Source organism: Oryzias melastigma, linkage group LG6, assembly GCF_002922805.2.
Source record: "Oryzias melastigma strain HK-1 linkage group LG6, ASM292280v2, whole genome shotgun sequence".
Lineage (NCBI taxonomy): Eukaryota > Metazoa > Chordata > Actinopteri > Beloniformes > Adrianichthyidae > Oryzias > Oryzias melastigma.
Genome location: NC_050517.1, coordinates 14,968,668 through 14,984,145, shown reverse-complemented (window position 1 = coordinate 14,984,145; position 15,478 = coordinate 14,968,668). Strand labels below are relative to the sequence as shown.

Sequence of the window (15,478 nt, the reverse complement as noted above, 5' to 3'; positions counted from 1 at the left end):
GGGACGACCACACGAGCTCAAGAGACGGGGGCTGAGTTGACAGAAAAAGGGTCAAGACGGCCCCAGGAAAAAAGTCTCGTGGCGACTGAAGATGAGAGGAATAAAGCCCTGGATGTGCAGAAACAGAGACTGATTGGAATTTAAAGAAAGGCGGTATTTATAATAAGAGGAGAGGATAAGGGTAGTCAGACTGGATGATGATGCAGAAGTCAGCATGATAGGGTCAGGTCAAACAATGAGACTTCTGTCTAAGTGCGTGACCTTCCAAAGCTTATGGCGACATGCTGTTACAGTTTTACTCTTAAGATAATCCCAACTTCTTTGTGTGTGTGTGTGTGTGTGTTAGGGTGAGATCAGGGTTAGAGATGTGAGAAACAACAGCATCTCCATGCAGAAGAGAATGAATGACTCACCGCCCGTTTCAGCAGCTCCAGCTCTAATGATAGCTTTGAAGGTTAAGTTATCCACTACATTAGCATGTTTTAAGTGAATTTGGGTCAATGATTGATTCATTTGCAGTCTACCTTTCTCATTTCTTCAGATGTGTTTGTGTGTTTGTTCCCGGCTCTGCCTGCCTGCCTTCCCTCTCGATTCTTTAAATCCCATTCTCTTCCTCTAATCAATCTTTCTCACTCTCTTCCTCCCACATTCTCCTCCTTTCTTCTCCCCCACCCTACTTATTCTGCATCGTACTTCCTTCGGCACTGCAGCCTGCGAGGAAAGGAGCTGCCTCTGCTACCATTTGTTTGGCAGCCGCTCGAAACTAACATGTTGCGGTGGACAGACGCTCATGTCCCGGTCCGGAGGAGCAGGATGTGGAGGACAGACCGACGTGGGTGGGCCCTGCCCTGGTCCTAACGTTAGCCCAGGCAGCAGCAGGCAGTTCCAGCCACTTGGCCAGATGGTCTGGAGTTAAGCTTTTTTTACTTTGCCTTTTTATACCCGTTCACTCTGCCTTGCCTCGCCATGGCCTCCCAGCATCGTGTCGTATTGGTACCAGTGAAAATTAACACCTAATTATAGGCTCTGCTCTGTGAAGAATGGTAGTGGTGGAGTGTGTCACCATGTGGAGGCTGGTTGGTTGACTCACTGTGGGACTGAGGCAGAAGACGCAGAGGATGTGCAAGAAACTCACACAGGTCATGAAGTCAGCCGAAAAAATGCAGGGGGACACACAAGTGTGAGTCTGAGCAGCCCCCCCTTTAAGGGTTTGTTTGTGCCTCAGCGAGGCAACCTATGAGGGGAGCCGCAACAGAAACCACTCATGTTCCGTGTCTGATCCAACAGGATTAATTACACACACGCTGGAAGCTGATGCCTCTGGTTTCTCGGCGCTGCAGGCTCCCTCGTGTTTGCGACGCTGTAGTTAATCTTCACTGTGAACAATAGAGATTTTGTTTTGGTGTACTTATCGGAGATTTAAATGCAGATGTGAGCTTGACTATGCTGCCATCTTGTGATTGCATCTGGATATGTACATAATGTAAATAAGCCCAGATTGATAGCCAGGATAAATGTTCTTAATGCAAAACTAAACAGCAGAATGAATCAGAGGTGAAGGAAGAGCTATAGGGGGATCAAGGATCTGACTTTGTTATGTTTACCCCAGAAGGAAGGTTTAAAAAATCTAACTACATACAGGACGAGGATCAAACACTCAGCTGAGAGCCTCTGTGATCAAGAGGAAAAAATCCTGACAGCTGCTCCCACAGCTGAACCAGCACCGGTCAGAAAATAGCTGCAAGATGAAGCAATAAAAATCTGCCTTTTAGGAGAGCTAACAGCATTTCTCCCAATACTGTTTAACATGCAAGAAGAAGACTCGCTTCAATTGGAAAGTTAGCAATGAGTTCCTTTATTAGGTCTGCAAAGACTTACCAAAAAAAGGTTAATATAACAAAAAAATCATTCTTAAACCATACAAAATAACATCCAACTTAAACACTTTGAATCGTTCCTCAACTGTTCGACAACATAAGAACTGGGGACATGCCGTCATTTAACCAACGCATCGCTTCAAAATATCCTGTCGATCTGGATTTATTTTTGTGACTGTGCAACATCTTTTCTTGAGTTGATACCAGGGTTTGGCACAAAGCGCGTTCAGCTGAAGGTAAACATCCTCGCGGGGTTGAGTTCCTGTAAAGTATATAGTAGGCAGTGTAATGGCAGAGCTTGGCTGATGATGATGATGATGAGGAAAAAGGTTGTTGTGGGTCAGTAGAGGAGATGGGACAATGGCGTTTGAGCAGTTTTTTTTTATTTTTTTATCTTCTCTCAAGGGGCAGAGACTTTGTACGGGCTTCCAGGGACGCTATCATCCCCCCATTTGACGATGACGGTGTAACTCCCCTTGTCCTTGACGCTGTACGTGACATTGTAAAGCTTATTACCCATGTGCTTGACATAAACCTCCTCGCATGGGGCATGAGGTCCATGCACACCCACCATCAGCATGTTGGTACCTAATTGGGGCAAAAAAAAGTTAAGATTAAATATTATGGCGCAACCACTTAAGCAGTTAAAATTGGGGCTCCAGAAATCTCACCTGCTTTGCTGCAGTCCACACTAAAGTTATTTTTCTGCCCAATCACGGCTTTGGACAGCCCCTGTCCGCGGCAAACCACTTTGCTGGCGTCAGATGTCAGCTTGGTTGAGGTGGTGGAAGAAGAGGAGGAGGCGCTATAGGCACCACCGACTTTAGAGGTCTTGGTAACAGTTTCAACCAGCACAGAGGAGGTCTCATGGAGGCTGTGTCCCCCTGACAGCCTAACGCCTGCAGGAGAAAGAGACAGCAAAAAAAAAGTTATTTAAAATCGCCATGACAGAGATGTTAGATAACACTCAGTCCTGACAAAGATGCAGAGAAAACGGGAAAAAAGTGGCATAAGCTCAAACAGAAAATATAAAATTCTCTCTAAAATAAAGTGAATTGAAGGGATTGTCCTGAACCTTAAACCTATTCTTATAAATAAAAGACAGAGCAATGACAAGACTGCAGTACAGTCATCTGAAAAGTCTGCTTGGCAGTAAATTCATACATTTCTTCGTTTTCTTCTAAGTTGCACTCTTTTCCAGAACAGCATTCGCCTCATTCTCATCACATCATTTGTCGTTCACAGATCAGATGGGAGAATGACTGTGAAGCAGACCTGTGACTTTGGCTTTGAAAGGGCTGCCCACTATGTGCTGCGGCCCGCCGTATTTGATTGTGATGAGATAGTTGCCAGGTGCCATGGGCGTGTAGTTGATCCTGTAGCCCTCGGGGCATTCGCGGCAGTCCATCTTCACCTTGGACGGCCCGTCGATGTTGACCGACAGAGTGCCAGAGCCCGCGTTACAGGTCTTAACCACAAACTCTGAGGGGATACCTGGGAAAATTGAGGGTGATGCAGATGTTAACAGGACACTCTACACTTGATATCACAATGCTATTTGAATGGGAAATGAGTGCTGCTTACCCGTTGTCCCTCCCTGCAACCCAGGCCCATGTGCAGTCACCATGCCGGGGTCTCCGATCAACCCGGGGTCTCCAACTCGCACATTGAAGGGGCTCCCGGGAATGTGGCATCCGTTGAACTTGACATCGATGGAGTGGACTCCGTTCTCACGTGGAATAAAGCGGATTGCACTCTTGTCTGGAAAACAGAAAATTACGATTATTAAAGTTGTCATTTGTTCAAGATATTTTCAATTCAAAACCACATTTTAATCTATTTTAAAAGCCAAAATTTTAGTAATAAATAAATGATGCCCTTCTCTATGGCTCTGAGTTGTTGGCTGGATTGTGTGAGCCTGCCAACATGTCCCATCATCCCTTTGTTGTTCATACTCTTTCACTAGCTTACAGTCCATCACAACCCCACTCTAACATTACTTGTGCAACAAAAATGGCGAGCATTAATTGAACTATCCAGCTGTACAGTTCTGGACCAGATGCAAGGTCGGATGAAGAAAACAAAGACGTACAAGGATCTATGTGTCTGTAATTAGATGCATTGGAATGGGGCGGAGCTAGTGGCCTGCCAATTCTCGACTTTATGTCACATCTACAAACTTTTTCAAACTGTGTTTTTCTATCTGCTCCTGTTTCACAATGATTTGAATAAAAAAAAAAATCAGGGATACAATATTAGGCTTAACCCTCGTGCTATCTTATGGGGTCTTGATGACCCCACCCTTATATTGATGTATGATCTCTTCCATGACAAAGGACAGGATTTTATGTCTGCCACGGACACCAGTGAAGATGAAAAAACCTTAAGAAAAAGTTCAAAGCACTGTCTTATGGGGTCCAGATGACCCTACTTTTAGTGTAATCATGCCTAGGATAGCACAAGGGTTCATTTTCTTTATATATGTCTTCCCTCATCAGAAAAAGCCCATAAGAACATGTTAAAAACCCATCTTTGGAGAGAGTCTTTAAAAACTTTTTATCAACTCTGCTTTAGGGTTGGTGCATACCACTGTCAAGCTCCGAGACGTAGCATTCCTCAGTGGAGCCAGACGGAGTGTGGACTTTGGCGTCGACCACGCCCCGGGCACCGTTGCGCTGCACCATGAAGGATGCTTCCTGGTTAACCTTTAAGTCCTTTTCCTATCAAAACGAGGAAGAGGGCGATTAAATTAAACGTGTGAGCACCCACACCGGCAGAAACACAATCCGCATGACTCATCAGACCTTAACGAGAACAGACACAGTATTCAGGTTGAAGAGGCAAAGAAGGTCAGCGTCTACAACGAGGCGTTCCAGCCACAAGTGGACAAAAAGGTCCAAGCAGGTGGAGATACTGTGACATTTTAAATGCTGCTGTTGCACTTCAGCTGAATTCTAGTGGCAGAAAAGTGCTCTGAAGTGGCGTTTTTAGTTAACTAAAAATACAGAGCTTCAGTGTTTCTGGCAGCTGTAATGGAGACGGTAAGAGCAACAACCGTACAATGACAAGACCAATATTATGAGTTGTCACAGATCAATCTATTTCACGCTCACTCCGCTCTGTCTGTCTGGCAGAAACACAGTCGTGCATTTGAGTGCCCACATAGCACAGCTTGTGTTGCCCCACATTAGCAAGGGACAGTTAATCCAGCCCTTCATCACTGGCCAGCATCATAGTATCACAGTCATAAACGCTGCTCCAGCTCTGGCAGTCAATTACACTTCAAGGACAAAGTGCTATCAGACGGAGATATCAACAAACAAGCTTTACAGACTTCTGCATATGTAAATGTTTCGTCTGAATGTTGCAAAAAACGTTAACAAAACGGGTCTGAAAGGGAGAGCGTGTGCGCGTGTGAGAGCGCTGTACCTGTAGACTCGTCACGGTGAGCCTGCGGGCCTCATCTGACAGCGTGGCAATTGGAACGATGAAGGGGCTGTCAGGGATGTGCTCATTGTTGAATTTGATTGACACCTCATAGTCCCCTGTGGAAGCAGACATGTTATTTACTTTTGCGATCAAATGAACCGCAGGAATACCCGAGGAACTACGGAAGTGCTCAACAGCAAAGCGACAAAAATAAACACATAAAATGCACAACAGAAAAGAAACTTTACGGTCGTGGGAGTTAAAAGGGAAAAAAAGAACTCTACCTGGTTCTTTCACGATGTAGGAGACTCCACAGGAACCGTCTTTCCTGTCTTCAAATGTGATCTCGGCCTTGCTGGGCCCTTCTACCGCAATAGACAGACCGCCAGCGCCTGCCTCTCTGGTCCAGATGCTGAACTCCGCTAGAAAGGTTGAAGATTATAACATTAATTCATCGTTTTAAAAAGTGATAATCTCATTCATATGGAGTGAACTTACAAGGAGCTCCAGCCACGCCTCTCTCCAGCCCGGGACCTCCTGCACGGACCTTGTGCGCTCCACCTTCTCCCATGGGTCCCACTGTGAACTGGAAGGGGCTTCCAGGAACGTGCTGCCCTCTGTATTTAACATTGACAGTGTGGGGCCCAATTTCCTGAGGGATGAAGCGCACGCTGTATGTGCTGCTGCCTCCATCCACAATGTCAGCGTCCACCGTTTTCCCGCTTGGACTGGTCACCTGAGCGGTCATGGCCTGAGAGCCGCTCTCAACTGAGGGTTAGAAGATAGTTAGGAATAGTCGCTAAGTGTTTCACAATCTGGGTTCAAGCTTTGACTCACCTTCAGGTCTAGCAGTGAGGCCGGCAAAGCTGCTCAGACTTTCTCGTCCCAAGAAGTCTCCGAACACATCTCTGAAAGGACTTCCTCCTCCTCCTCCCACCTGGGTGCTCTCCTCCACACGCACCTCCCTCTTGGTCTCTCCGCCGCGGGTTTTGCTGATCTCCGTGCGCTCGGTGCGGGTGTACGTGTGGCTGCTGCGAGTGAACGTCCGGGTCAGCCTCTCCTGAGCTGAAACCATCTGAAACCAGTTTCCTGTGGCAGGAAAAAAGCAGCAAGAATACTAATGTAGCTGTGGGGCAGCTTCAGGATTACCCGCCGCCCTCTAACCATTTCTGACCGGCTCCTGTATTCACCTGGGATCTTGAGGTTAAGTCCGCATGTGCTACCCACTGAGGCAAGAGAGGAGGCCTGTCTCTTTCTGGTAATGCTTTCCTTGATCCTTCCTTCTCCGGTCACCTTGACTGTAAATGGGCTCCCTGGAAAGAACATACAGAAAAATACCAATTTGACTCATGTCAAATCATCCGGGCATTTTGGCGTTTAGGGATTCTCCTTGGAACAAATTCGCACCTGGGATGTGCTTCTCTGCAAACTTGATGTTAACGATGTAACTTCCAGGTTCTGTCGGGCAGTAAGTCACCCTGCAGGTCCCGTCCTCCATATCCTCACAGTTAATGTCCACTTTGCTCGGACCCTCAATCGACAGAGCAAGACCTCCGTAACCTGAGTAAAGAAACGAAACATTGTAGAAGCATTTCAACAAGTAATTGTTGGAGAATATATTTTTTTAAAATGTACCTGCATTCCTTGTGTCCACGAAAAACTCCGCCATTTCAAAAGTGTGTGCCTCAATCAGGCCTTTTCCGAAAGCTTTCACTCTGCTGGCCTCACCGATCTCCGACTGACCGACCATTATTTTGAAAGGACTGTTGGCCACGTGGATGCCATCCTTTCTGACGCTCACTTCATGCTCACCCACTTCTTTGGGAGTAAAAGAGATTCCTATACAGAGGGAAAAAAATCTCATTTTACGGTAATCATTCTTTCAAGAATTCATGTGGGATTTTGTGTGTCCTAACTCACCTAGGTGTCTGTTGGGCAGCCTCTTCAGCAGGCAGGGCTCCTCGTTGCCCGATGGTGCTCTGATACTGGCAGTCAGGCAGCTCAGATCAGTTTCTGTGATCTTTAAGGACACGTCCGCTGCTGTTCCCACGTTCAGCTGGGAGGTTCTCGTTATGGCGTCATCTCCTGTCGTACAAAAAATAATAATGTTTTCAGGACCTCCCAAAAGCCGCTTCAATATAAATGTTCATCAAAGCATTTACCAGTGATCTTGGCGGTAAATGGACTTCCAGGGATGTGTTTATTGTCAAATTTAACAATGATGTTGTAGTCTCCTGGTGCAGTGGGGAGGTAGGACACAGTGCAGGTGCCATCTTTGTTGTCCTTGCATGTGATCTCAGCTTTGGAGGGACCCTCCACTGCTAGTGACAGTCCACCTTAAAGGCACCAAAATAAGTTTAATGGTGACCAATTATTGAAACACTTCTGCTAAAGCAGAGCAAAGCATTTCATTTTACCTTCCCCAGCATTCTTGGTGACCACTGTGAAAGTGGCGGCCTTGTTGACCATGCCGTAGCTAAGACCTGGACCGTAGGCGGTGACCAGACCACTGTTCACTGCATCCACAAAGAACTGGAGAGGGCTTCCTATAGCAAATGTAAAGAATGTTTAGAGCAGGGTCTGCAAGGGGTCATTTTTGGTTCTTTGACCCTTCTTTGTGGCTCTATAGTTGAAGAATCATTACATGTTTTGAACTAAAAAAAATGCAGTATTTTTCAAACTATACAATGCATTTAAAAAAACAAAGCAGTCAGATAAGTCAAACTTTATTCAACTAATTTATTTCTGTTTAGGGTCTAGACTACAATTCCCATAATGCTCCAACAATCAATTAAGCAATTTGGGTTTGTAGTTTATCAAAGTTGAACAATTTGACAGATTTGGTGTACCACAGAAAGCACAAGAAATCATACTTAAGGCGCACTGGAGTTTAAGGTGGGTTAGTTATCTATTATTAAGCAAAACTTAAGGATTGTGAATGCACCATATATTCCAAAAAATGTGTGTTTCACCTCATTACCTGTGATGTAATTTTAGTTTCTGACCTGGAATGTGGTTTCCATCATATTTGATGTCCATCTCATGGAGGCCTCTCTCCGTCGGCTGGTACTTGATCGTAATGGTGCCGTCCTTATTGTCAGTGATGTGCGGCCGAGCGGTTTTCCCTGACGGCATCCTCACCTCACCTGAAGATTTGAAATGTTTTCATTTCAGTGGCATTTTTTTCCCATGTGCACCAGCTGGGTGCTTTTTGTTAGTTAACCTCACCTGTGATTTCTCCCTGCTGTGGCATGAAAGGGACCAGGAAATTAACAGGGCGGAAGAGCGGGTCCACTGTATCACGAGGAACCACTGGCTCATTTGTGGCCTGTCAGTGCAGAGGGCAAAATGTCACGTCCAGACACCTGCAACACAACTCTAACTGCTGTGTAATTACTCTGTTACTCACCATCACGTGGAAGGGGCTCTTTGGGATGTTCTGCCCTCCAAAGCGTATCGTAATTACATATTTCCCTGGTTCAGGGGCAGTGTAGTAAATATCAAAGGTGCCATCGTGATTCTCCACCACATCCATGTCCAGCTCCATCCCCTGTGGGGTCTGCACCTTGCAGGTCACCTTGCCTTTCCCTGCAGCCTTGGCATCCACTGTGATGACTGTGTCCTCCGAGGTTTGCAGCTTCTGCAGACTTGCTGTACAGGGACAGAAGGACGAAAAATTCAAAGTCCCGAATAAATTCACACCAAAAAGCGCGACTTGCAACGTTGCCGGGACAGAAAAACAAAGCCTGTGTTACTCACACATGCCATGTCCTCCAACTGAAACTGCAAAGTAGAAGAAAGCAGTCGTGAATAAATCTAAAAATGATTCCACAAACTGTCGTTGTGTTTTGTCCATCAGAACCGTCACAGAAAAAGTTGTTACCTGTGAGAAGACATTTGCTGGCGTCTCCTGTGGGCAGAGACTGGATGCGGTACGGGGAGTAGGGAATCTCATCTCCTCCATATTTAATGGTGATGGTGTAGGGGCCCGTAGAGTCAGGGACATAGGACACTGTGTACGTCCCATCCCTGTTGTCTTGGATGGTTGCGTTTTTTGGCTTGCCTTCTGGATCCTATCAATATAAAACTTTGTCTTAGTATGGGGCAATTGCTCAACTTTTGCAGGTTGTAGTGGTTGAATGGTTCAGTTGGGAAACCAGGGGGTATTCAGAGGGCAAAACACATCATACGACTGCCTAATTATGTAGCCACAAGAGCCCCGAGTCTGCGCCAAACTGAAAACTGAAGGGATAACTCAACTACTGCAGGTTACAGAATGTGAAATGATAGAACCTACCAAAATCTGTACAGTGAGCAGTCCCTCTCCGGCATCGCGAGCATCGATCGTGAACTCAACTGGCAGACTCGCGGATACACCTTTAGTATCCAGGCCAGGACCACTGGCTCGCACCTTACTGGCATCATGGCCAGGCTGAGACATCACCTTGAATGGACTGGTAGAGAAAATAGAGTCATTAAAGCTAAAAGGCCTGAGCTATTTCCAAAGCAAACCAAGTGGTTGTTGTTTAAAGGGTGACCAAACAAGGAAGTTGGAGATTGACTCCACCCACAGCCAAAATGCGAAAATCCCGTCAGAAGGGTGGGGCTTGGGGGCACGACTGTTATAATTACTGGAGCTGCAGATCCTGATGTCAGACTTCTGAAACTTACATGGTTTGACCAATGACAAAATTCAACTGTAATACTTCATTTCAACCTGTAGGGGGCAGCACACAGGGAATTTTTTTGACTATATTTTGAAGAATTAAACAGTTTTATTTAAATTTGTCCAAAAATTGGCATTGACCAACATACAGCACTTTTAAAGCCCCATCAGTAGGTGTCAACAGCCAGAAAAAGGTAATTTAGGGTTTGGTTACCCTTTAAAGTAATTTAAAAGGCTTCATACCTGTGTGGGACTTCCTGATCTGCATATTTGACAGATACAGTGTAGGGACCGTCCTGTGCTGGGGTGTAGTGAACTGTGTGGGTGCCGTCCCCATTGTTCTTCACACCAACAGGCTCCACAGTACCTGTAAATATTCATATTCCAGGTGCTGATTTCTAGATACTACTATGATATAGAACAAATGTTACATTTTCTGCCTAAATTGTATCCTCACCTGTTGGACCGTAGAGTTTTACATCCAGTGGAGCCTGTCCCGCTTGAGTACAGTCCACTGTAAAGTTCTGAGGAACGTGGGCCCTAACTCCTGAGCCCAGACCTGGTCCGGAGCATTTGACCTTGGTGGGATCCACCGGATCCTTCACAGGAACACGGAATGGGCTGCCAGGGATCGGTTGACCTCCATAGTTGATATTTACATCATAATCTCCAGGAGTAAAAGGCACATATTCCACACTGCAGCTGCCGTCTTTGTTGTCCTTGCATGAAATTTTCGCCTCTGAAGCTCCCTCAATAGTCAGACCCAAACCTCCAGTACCAGCACCCCTGAAAGAAGAAGACAGCATTGTTATATTCCTCTTCATTGCCTCAGTCCCAATCTATATTGTCAGATTCACTGAAGCTATAAAGTCTGAATTATGTGCACTTATTTCTGTTAATGCCTCCACAGATGTCTCCTCTGTGTGTTTCCACAGTACCTGGTTTCCACAGTGAAACGGTTAGGCTTGTTAGTTATTCCTCCCTCCAGACCCGGCCCAAAGGCGCGGACCCGAGTCGGATCACATCCTTCAACCACAGACACTCTGAAGGGGCTCTTAGGAACAGGCGCATCATCGTACAGCACTTCAATCAGATGAATTCCTGCACACAAGCAGACGCATCTGTGCAGTCAGGGCCCTGCTGTCACTCATTTTCATCTGATTGCTCTAAAAACTGAAAAAAGCTTTCTTTGATTGTGTCTCCTCCTTTTAATTATGAGCAAAACTGAATCCCCAACAGGAATATAAACATCTGTTTATTAATAAAAGCCACTTTCCAGAGTTCAGATGCTTCGGTGAAGCAACAAGATGATCCATCTGCTTCTTATTCATTATTCTGTTACAACATTTTTTTTCTTTTTTGACAGAGCGCTCTAAGTAGGCCTGCGGAACACGGCAGGTTCTCAGCTGCAAAGCTCTGATATTAGAGCATGTCTGGTGGGGCAGAAGTGCTCTGTGATCCCTTTGCTTTGTGTTAGAGGTCTCTATTAATACCGACTGTCATCCCTTTGCTGTATTGCTTCATGCAGGCAGCCTTCAGCACACATATCCGCCTGGTTAAGAGCTCCTGTTCCAGAGCACACTATATATAAAGCAGAGGCTGTCTGCCTCTATGCCTGCCTGCTCTCTGCCCCTCACATCATTGCTTGACTGCATCATTCTGTATTTATACCCCTCTCTCGCTTGCTCTTCCTTTTCCCTCTCTTCTGCTTTATTCCCGAGTGGCGCTCCAAACCAGCACCTGTTAGCAATTCTTTGTCTGTCTGCATTTTTTTTACCTCCTCTAATAATCCTGTTTTTTTTTTTAAGTTTTGCTCATCTAAACTGTTTAGCATTTTAGTTCAGTGGCTGTTCCTCATCACTGGTCCTTTAATTGCATTCATTTGCACAGTTAAATTAACTTTTTCTCTCTCTCTCTGAGCTCATACCATCCTCGAAGGCTGTGTACTCCACTCTGTAAGTGCCGTCTCCTTTGTCTGTAATGTAAGCATCCGTATTGGAGCCAGAGGGGTTGATAATGTGAACTTTAACACGACCCCCTCCAACTTTGATGAGTGCGCGGGCATCCACAATGAAGTGGGTCGTGACTTCTCTGAGGACCCCTGGAAGCAAAGACGAGACATCAGGCGGTTTAATGACCGAGACCAGCATCAAACCTGCTCTGTTAGAGTTGTTATAAATGCTTTATCGTCGTTGAAGGACAATTTGCTCAAACCGTAAGCCACATTTGGAATGCAAATTGATTTTGAGGTTAAGGCGTTTTGACCAGTCTCACCTCGGGGCTCCACTCCAGGCCCGTAAACGTGGACCCCACTGGTGTCCACGGACGGCTCCACCTGCAGCACCCGGGGGAAGTGGGGGATTGTGTGGCCGCCGTATTTAATGGTGATGGTGTGCGTGCCCTGGAAGGATGGGATGTACGTAACAGAAAAATTCCCCTCAGCCGTTTTCTGGATGTGCACTTCAGCCTTGACCCCAGTCTCTGACACGATCTCAATGGTGAGCTCAGCATCGCCGGCCCGGCTGCAGTCCACAGTAAAGGTTGCTGGTTCTCCTGCCTTGGCCCTCTCCAGACCTGGCCCACTGGCAACCACTTTGCTGGGATCGAGGGCTGGGCGAATGGCAGCTTTGAAAGGAGAGCCAGAGATGTGCTGCTCTGCAAACAGGATGTTGATGGCGTATTCCCCGGGGTCGGTGGGAAGGTAGGACACTGAGCATGTGCCGTCACCATTGTCTTGGCATTCAATTTTTGCCTCACAGGGACCCTCCACTGTCAAGCCCAGTCCTCCAGCGCCGGCTCCTTTTGTATCAATGGTAAATGGAGCCGGTTTACCCACAATTCCACCCTTCAGGCCTGGACCGAAAGCTCTCACCTGGAGCAGTCAAACCAATACGTTTTTATTTTGTTTACGTCTTAGTTTTTACATAAACCTCCAAGAAGCTGCAAATAAATCTTACTTTTGAAGGATCGGCTGGCATCACTGCTTCAACCCCAAAAGGACTTCCAATGACAGGGTTCCCGTCATAGCTCACGTCAACTTTGTACTGTCCCTCCTCTGGTGGGATGTACTTCACGCTGTGTGCACCTTTCGCTTTGTCTGACTCCAGCTTGCAAGGAATTGGTCGACCAGAGGGAGAGGTCATTTTCACACCCACGTTACCAAGCCCACCAGCACCCTTCGTGTTCACCGTGAACTCCTGGTCCTTCCCAACCTCCACCTCTGCAAGGTAGAGCAGTTAAATCATTGCAGATGGTTGTATAAAAAAGCATGTATTTTTTTATATATATATAACTTACTGGTGTCCAACCCCTCCACTTTAACTTTTGCCAGATCCATAGCTGGTGCCACTGTAATATGGAAGGGGCTTTTGGGAATGGTGTCTCCTCCATGAGAGATGGAAATTGCCATGTTGCCCTGTGAAACGGCCAGAAAGCACTTGAGTACTCAATATTTAAGATTTGTGAATAGTTTCTCTTCTGAACCAGAGGGCTGCCGTACCTGCTGAAGAGCTGTGTACTTGACAGTGTAGGAATAATCGTGATTATCGATGATCTCAAAGTCACGAACTGCCTCTCCGGGACCAGATGCAGCAAAATGCACCTCAGGTTTGGCTTTTCCTGCTCCCTTTGTGTAGATTGTGAAGTGTGTTGGAGTGCCCACCTCCACACCTAAAACATGCAGCGTTGCTGGTTTTACAACTGTTAAAAGTGGGTGATTACTGACTGCTTTGCAGACATTATCCTAATCTCACCTGTTTTGTTGAGTCCTGGACCCTCTGCTCTCACTTTCCCAGCATCATGAGAAGGATCCACCTTGACTTTAAATGGACTGATTGGAATTTCCTGTCAAAGTTAGCACATAACAAAGTAAATCAAAAAAATGTTTTATAAGTGATGTGAGGAAACCAGGTTCTGCCTGAACTGGAACAACTCACCTGGTCAGCAAACAAAACCATGATAGTGAACCGGCCTGGAGCGGGCGGAGTGTATTTGACAGTGAAGGTGTCATTGTCATTCTTGATGATGTCAAAGTCGATATCCGCCTCAGCGGGACCCACCACCCCAGGGGCACACTTGATTCCAATGCTGATGTCCCCTAATGGTGCATAACAATGAGCCCAATTCATAAAGGTTACTTAAAAGTAGATGATCTGAATAAATTGAAGTCATCGAGCTCCATCGCCTGGAGCTTGATTTCAAGTACAAGCATGCATTTAAATGGGTTTGCAGCTTAGCCTCACAGTTTCACCTCTTCTGTTCATTTTCTCTATTTTTAGCTTTTACGAGACAGCGCCGATATTTGCACAACCATTCTCGACCCTTTTTCTCTTGGAATCACTCGTATCCTGCACTCACCTTGGCCAGCCTCGCTGCAGTCCACAGTGAAGTATGTTGGCTCATTAGCTTTAAGCCCCGTCTTCTCCACTCCAGGCCCAAAGACCTTTACTTTGTCAGGATGAGAGCCCTCTCCAACCAGAACCTAATGAATTCACAGAGCACTTGAAGCAGAAGCAACTCCAACAGCTCTCTTACGTTACATTTGGTCAAGTATCCTCATATTCTGTTGAGATAATTTTATGTCAAGTGTCTCTGGGTTTGCGTATCTGTAGAAGAGTCTTACCCTGAAGGGGCTGTTGGGGACGTTGACCTCACCCCAGGTGATGATGATGGTGTGCTTAATGGGTTTGACAGGAGTATACACGCACACAAATGTGCCGTCGCCCCTGTCAGTGATCTTGATGTCGATGGTGCAACCTTCTACATCCTGAACGGACACAAACCTCGGTCAGCTCAGGCCTCATGCAATAAAGATGATGCTTCCTCATGAATAAAAAATGACCTCGTACCTGCGCGTAGATTCTGAGGTGACCCTTCCCAGCCATGCGGGCATCAATAGTAAACTCCGTTGGTTTGTTTACAATGACCCCAGTTGGCTGCAGACCTGGACCGTATGCTTTGACCTGTAAACAGTTTATTTAGATTACACAAAAACCACAACACTTTGTTACTTATAATGAGAAGAAACAACATTACTTTTTCAGGGAAAACATCATTGACTGCAGGGAGGATGTGAGCCATGAAGGGACTATCCTTGATGTCTTCATCATCACAGATGACGTGCACGGCGTAATCGCCGGGCTCTGTTGGCCAGTAACGGACGTCACAGGAGCCGTCACCTTTATCGTCACACTCGATTTTCGCCTGTGATGGGCCTTCGATAGAGAAGCCTGGGCAAATATAACACATAGATTTAAACAAAATATATCCAAAATTACTCTAAATCAGGGGTCCTCAAGCTTTTCCTCGGGAGGGCCAAATAACTGTTTTCTTCTCTGATGTGGGGCCGTAGTTGGCTTGTAGGCTAAAAGAAAAAGTGTAACAATCACAGCCTAAACGTAAACATGCATGGTTTTCCAGAAAGGCACACATAGCCAAATTTTGAATAATTAATTTCTGTAATTTTCATAGAAAAAATATACTAAAACATTTTAAAAATTAAACCAAT

General features: G+C 46.0%; 1 protein-coding gene across 2 annotated transcripts in view; it reads right to left on the bottom strand.

Annotated features, from left to right (window-relative positions):
- Positions 1-1,826: 1,826 nt before the first annotated feature.
- Positions 1,827-15,478, bottom strand: part of LOC112152688 (filamin-C) — a 22,436-nt gene continuing 8,784 nt past the window's right edge. For both annotated transcript variants that reach the window (XM_024282421.2, XM_024282422.2), the window contains 35 exons: positions 15,007-15,200; positions 14,820-14,933; positions 14,594-14,737; positions 14,329-14,452; positions 13,908-14,068; positions 13,725-13,815; positions 13,472-13,641; positions 13,270-13,387; positions 12,930-13,192; positions 12,247-12,844; positions 11,900-12,073; positions 10,911-11,073; positions 10,430-10,758; positions 10,216-10,339; positions 9,604-9,760; positions 9,190-9,379; positions 9,066-9,089; positions 8,716-8,957; positions 8,535-8,634; positions 8,312-8,452; positions 7,724-7,852; positions 7,469-7,642; positions 7,227-7,391; positions 6,942-7,145; positions 6,714-6,866; positions 6,497-6,619; positions 6,144-6,395; positions 5,805-6,074; positions 5,591-5,728; positions 5,307-5,422; positions 4,465-4,597; positions 3,462-3,638; positions 3,153-3,371; positions 2,549-2,776; positions 1,827-2,465 (listed from right to left, as the gene is read on the bottom strand). In XM_024282421.2, the coding sequence (XP_024138189.1) occupies positions 2,278-2,465; positions 2,549-2,776; positions 3,153-3,371; positions 3,462-3,638; positions 4,465-4,597; positions 5,307-5,422; positions 5,591-5,728; positions 5,805-6,074; positions 6,144-6,395; positions 6,497-6,619; positions 6,714-6,866; positions 6,942-7,145; positions 7,227-7,391; positions 7,469-7,642; positions 7,724-7,852; positions 8,312-8,452; positions 8,535-8,634; positions 8,716-8,957; positions 9,066-9,089; positions 9,190-9,379; positions 9,604-9,760; positions 10,216-10,339; positions 10,430-10,758; positions 10,911-11,073; positions 11,900-12,073; positions 12,247-12,844; positions 12,930-13,192; positions 13,270-13,387; positions 13,472-13,641; positions 13,725-13,815; positions 13,908-14,068; positions 14,329-14,452; positions 14,594-14,737; positions 14,820-14,933; positions 15,007-15,200 (6,290 nt within the window). In that variant the 3' untranslated portion in view covers positions 1,827-2,277. The remainder of the gene's footprint in view (positions 2,466-2,548; positions 2,777-3,152; positions 3,372-3,461; positions 3,639-4,464; positions 4,598-5,306; positions 5,423-5,590; positions 5,729-5,804; positions 6,075-6,143; positions 6,396-6,496; positions 6,620-6,713; positions 6,867-6,941; positions 7,146-7,226; positions 7,392-7,468; positions 7,643-7,723; positions 7,853-8,311; positions 8,453-8,534; positions 8,635-8,715; positions 8,958-9,065; positions 9,090-9,189; positions 9,380-9,603; positions 9,761-10,215; positions 10,340-10,429; positions 10,759-10,910; positions 11,074-11,899; positions 12,074-12,246; positions 12,845-12,929; positions 13,193-13,269; positions 13,388-13,471; positions 13,642-13,724; positions 13,816-13,907; positions 14,069-14,328; positions 14,453-14,593; positions 14,738-14,819; positions 14,934-15,006; positions 15,201-15,478) is intronic.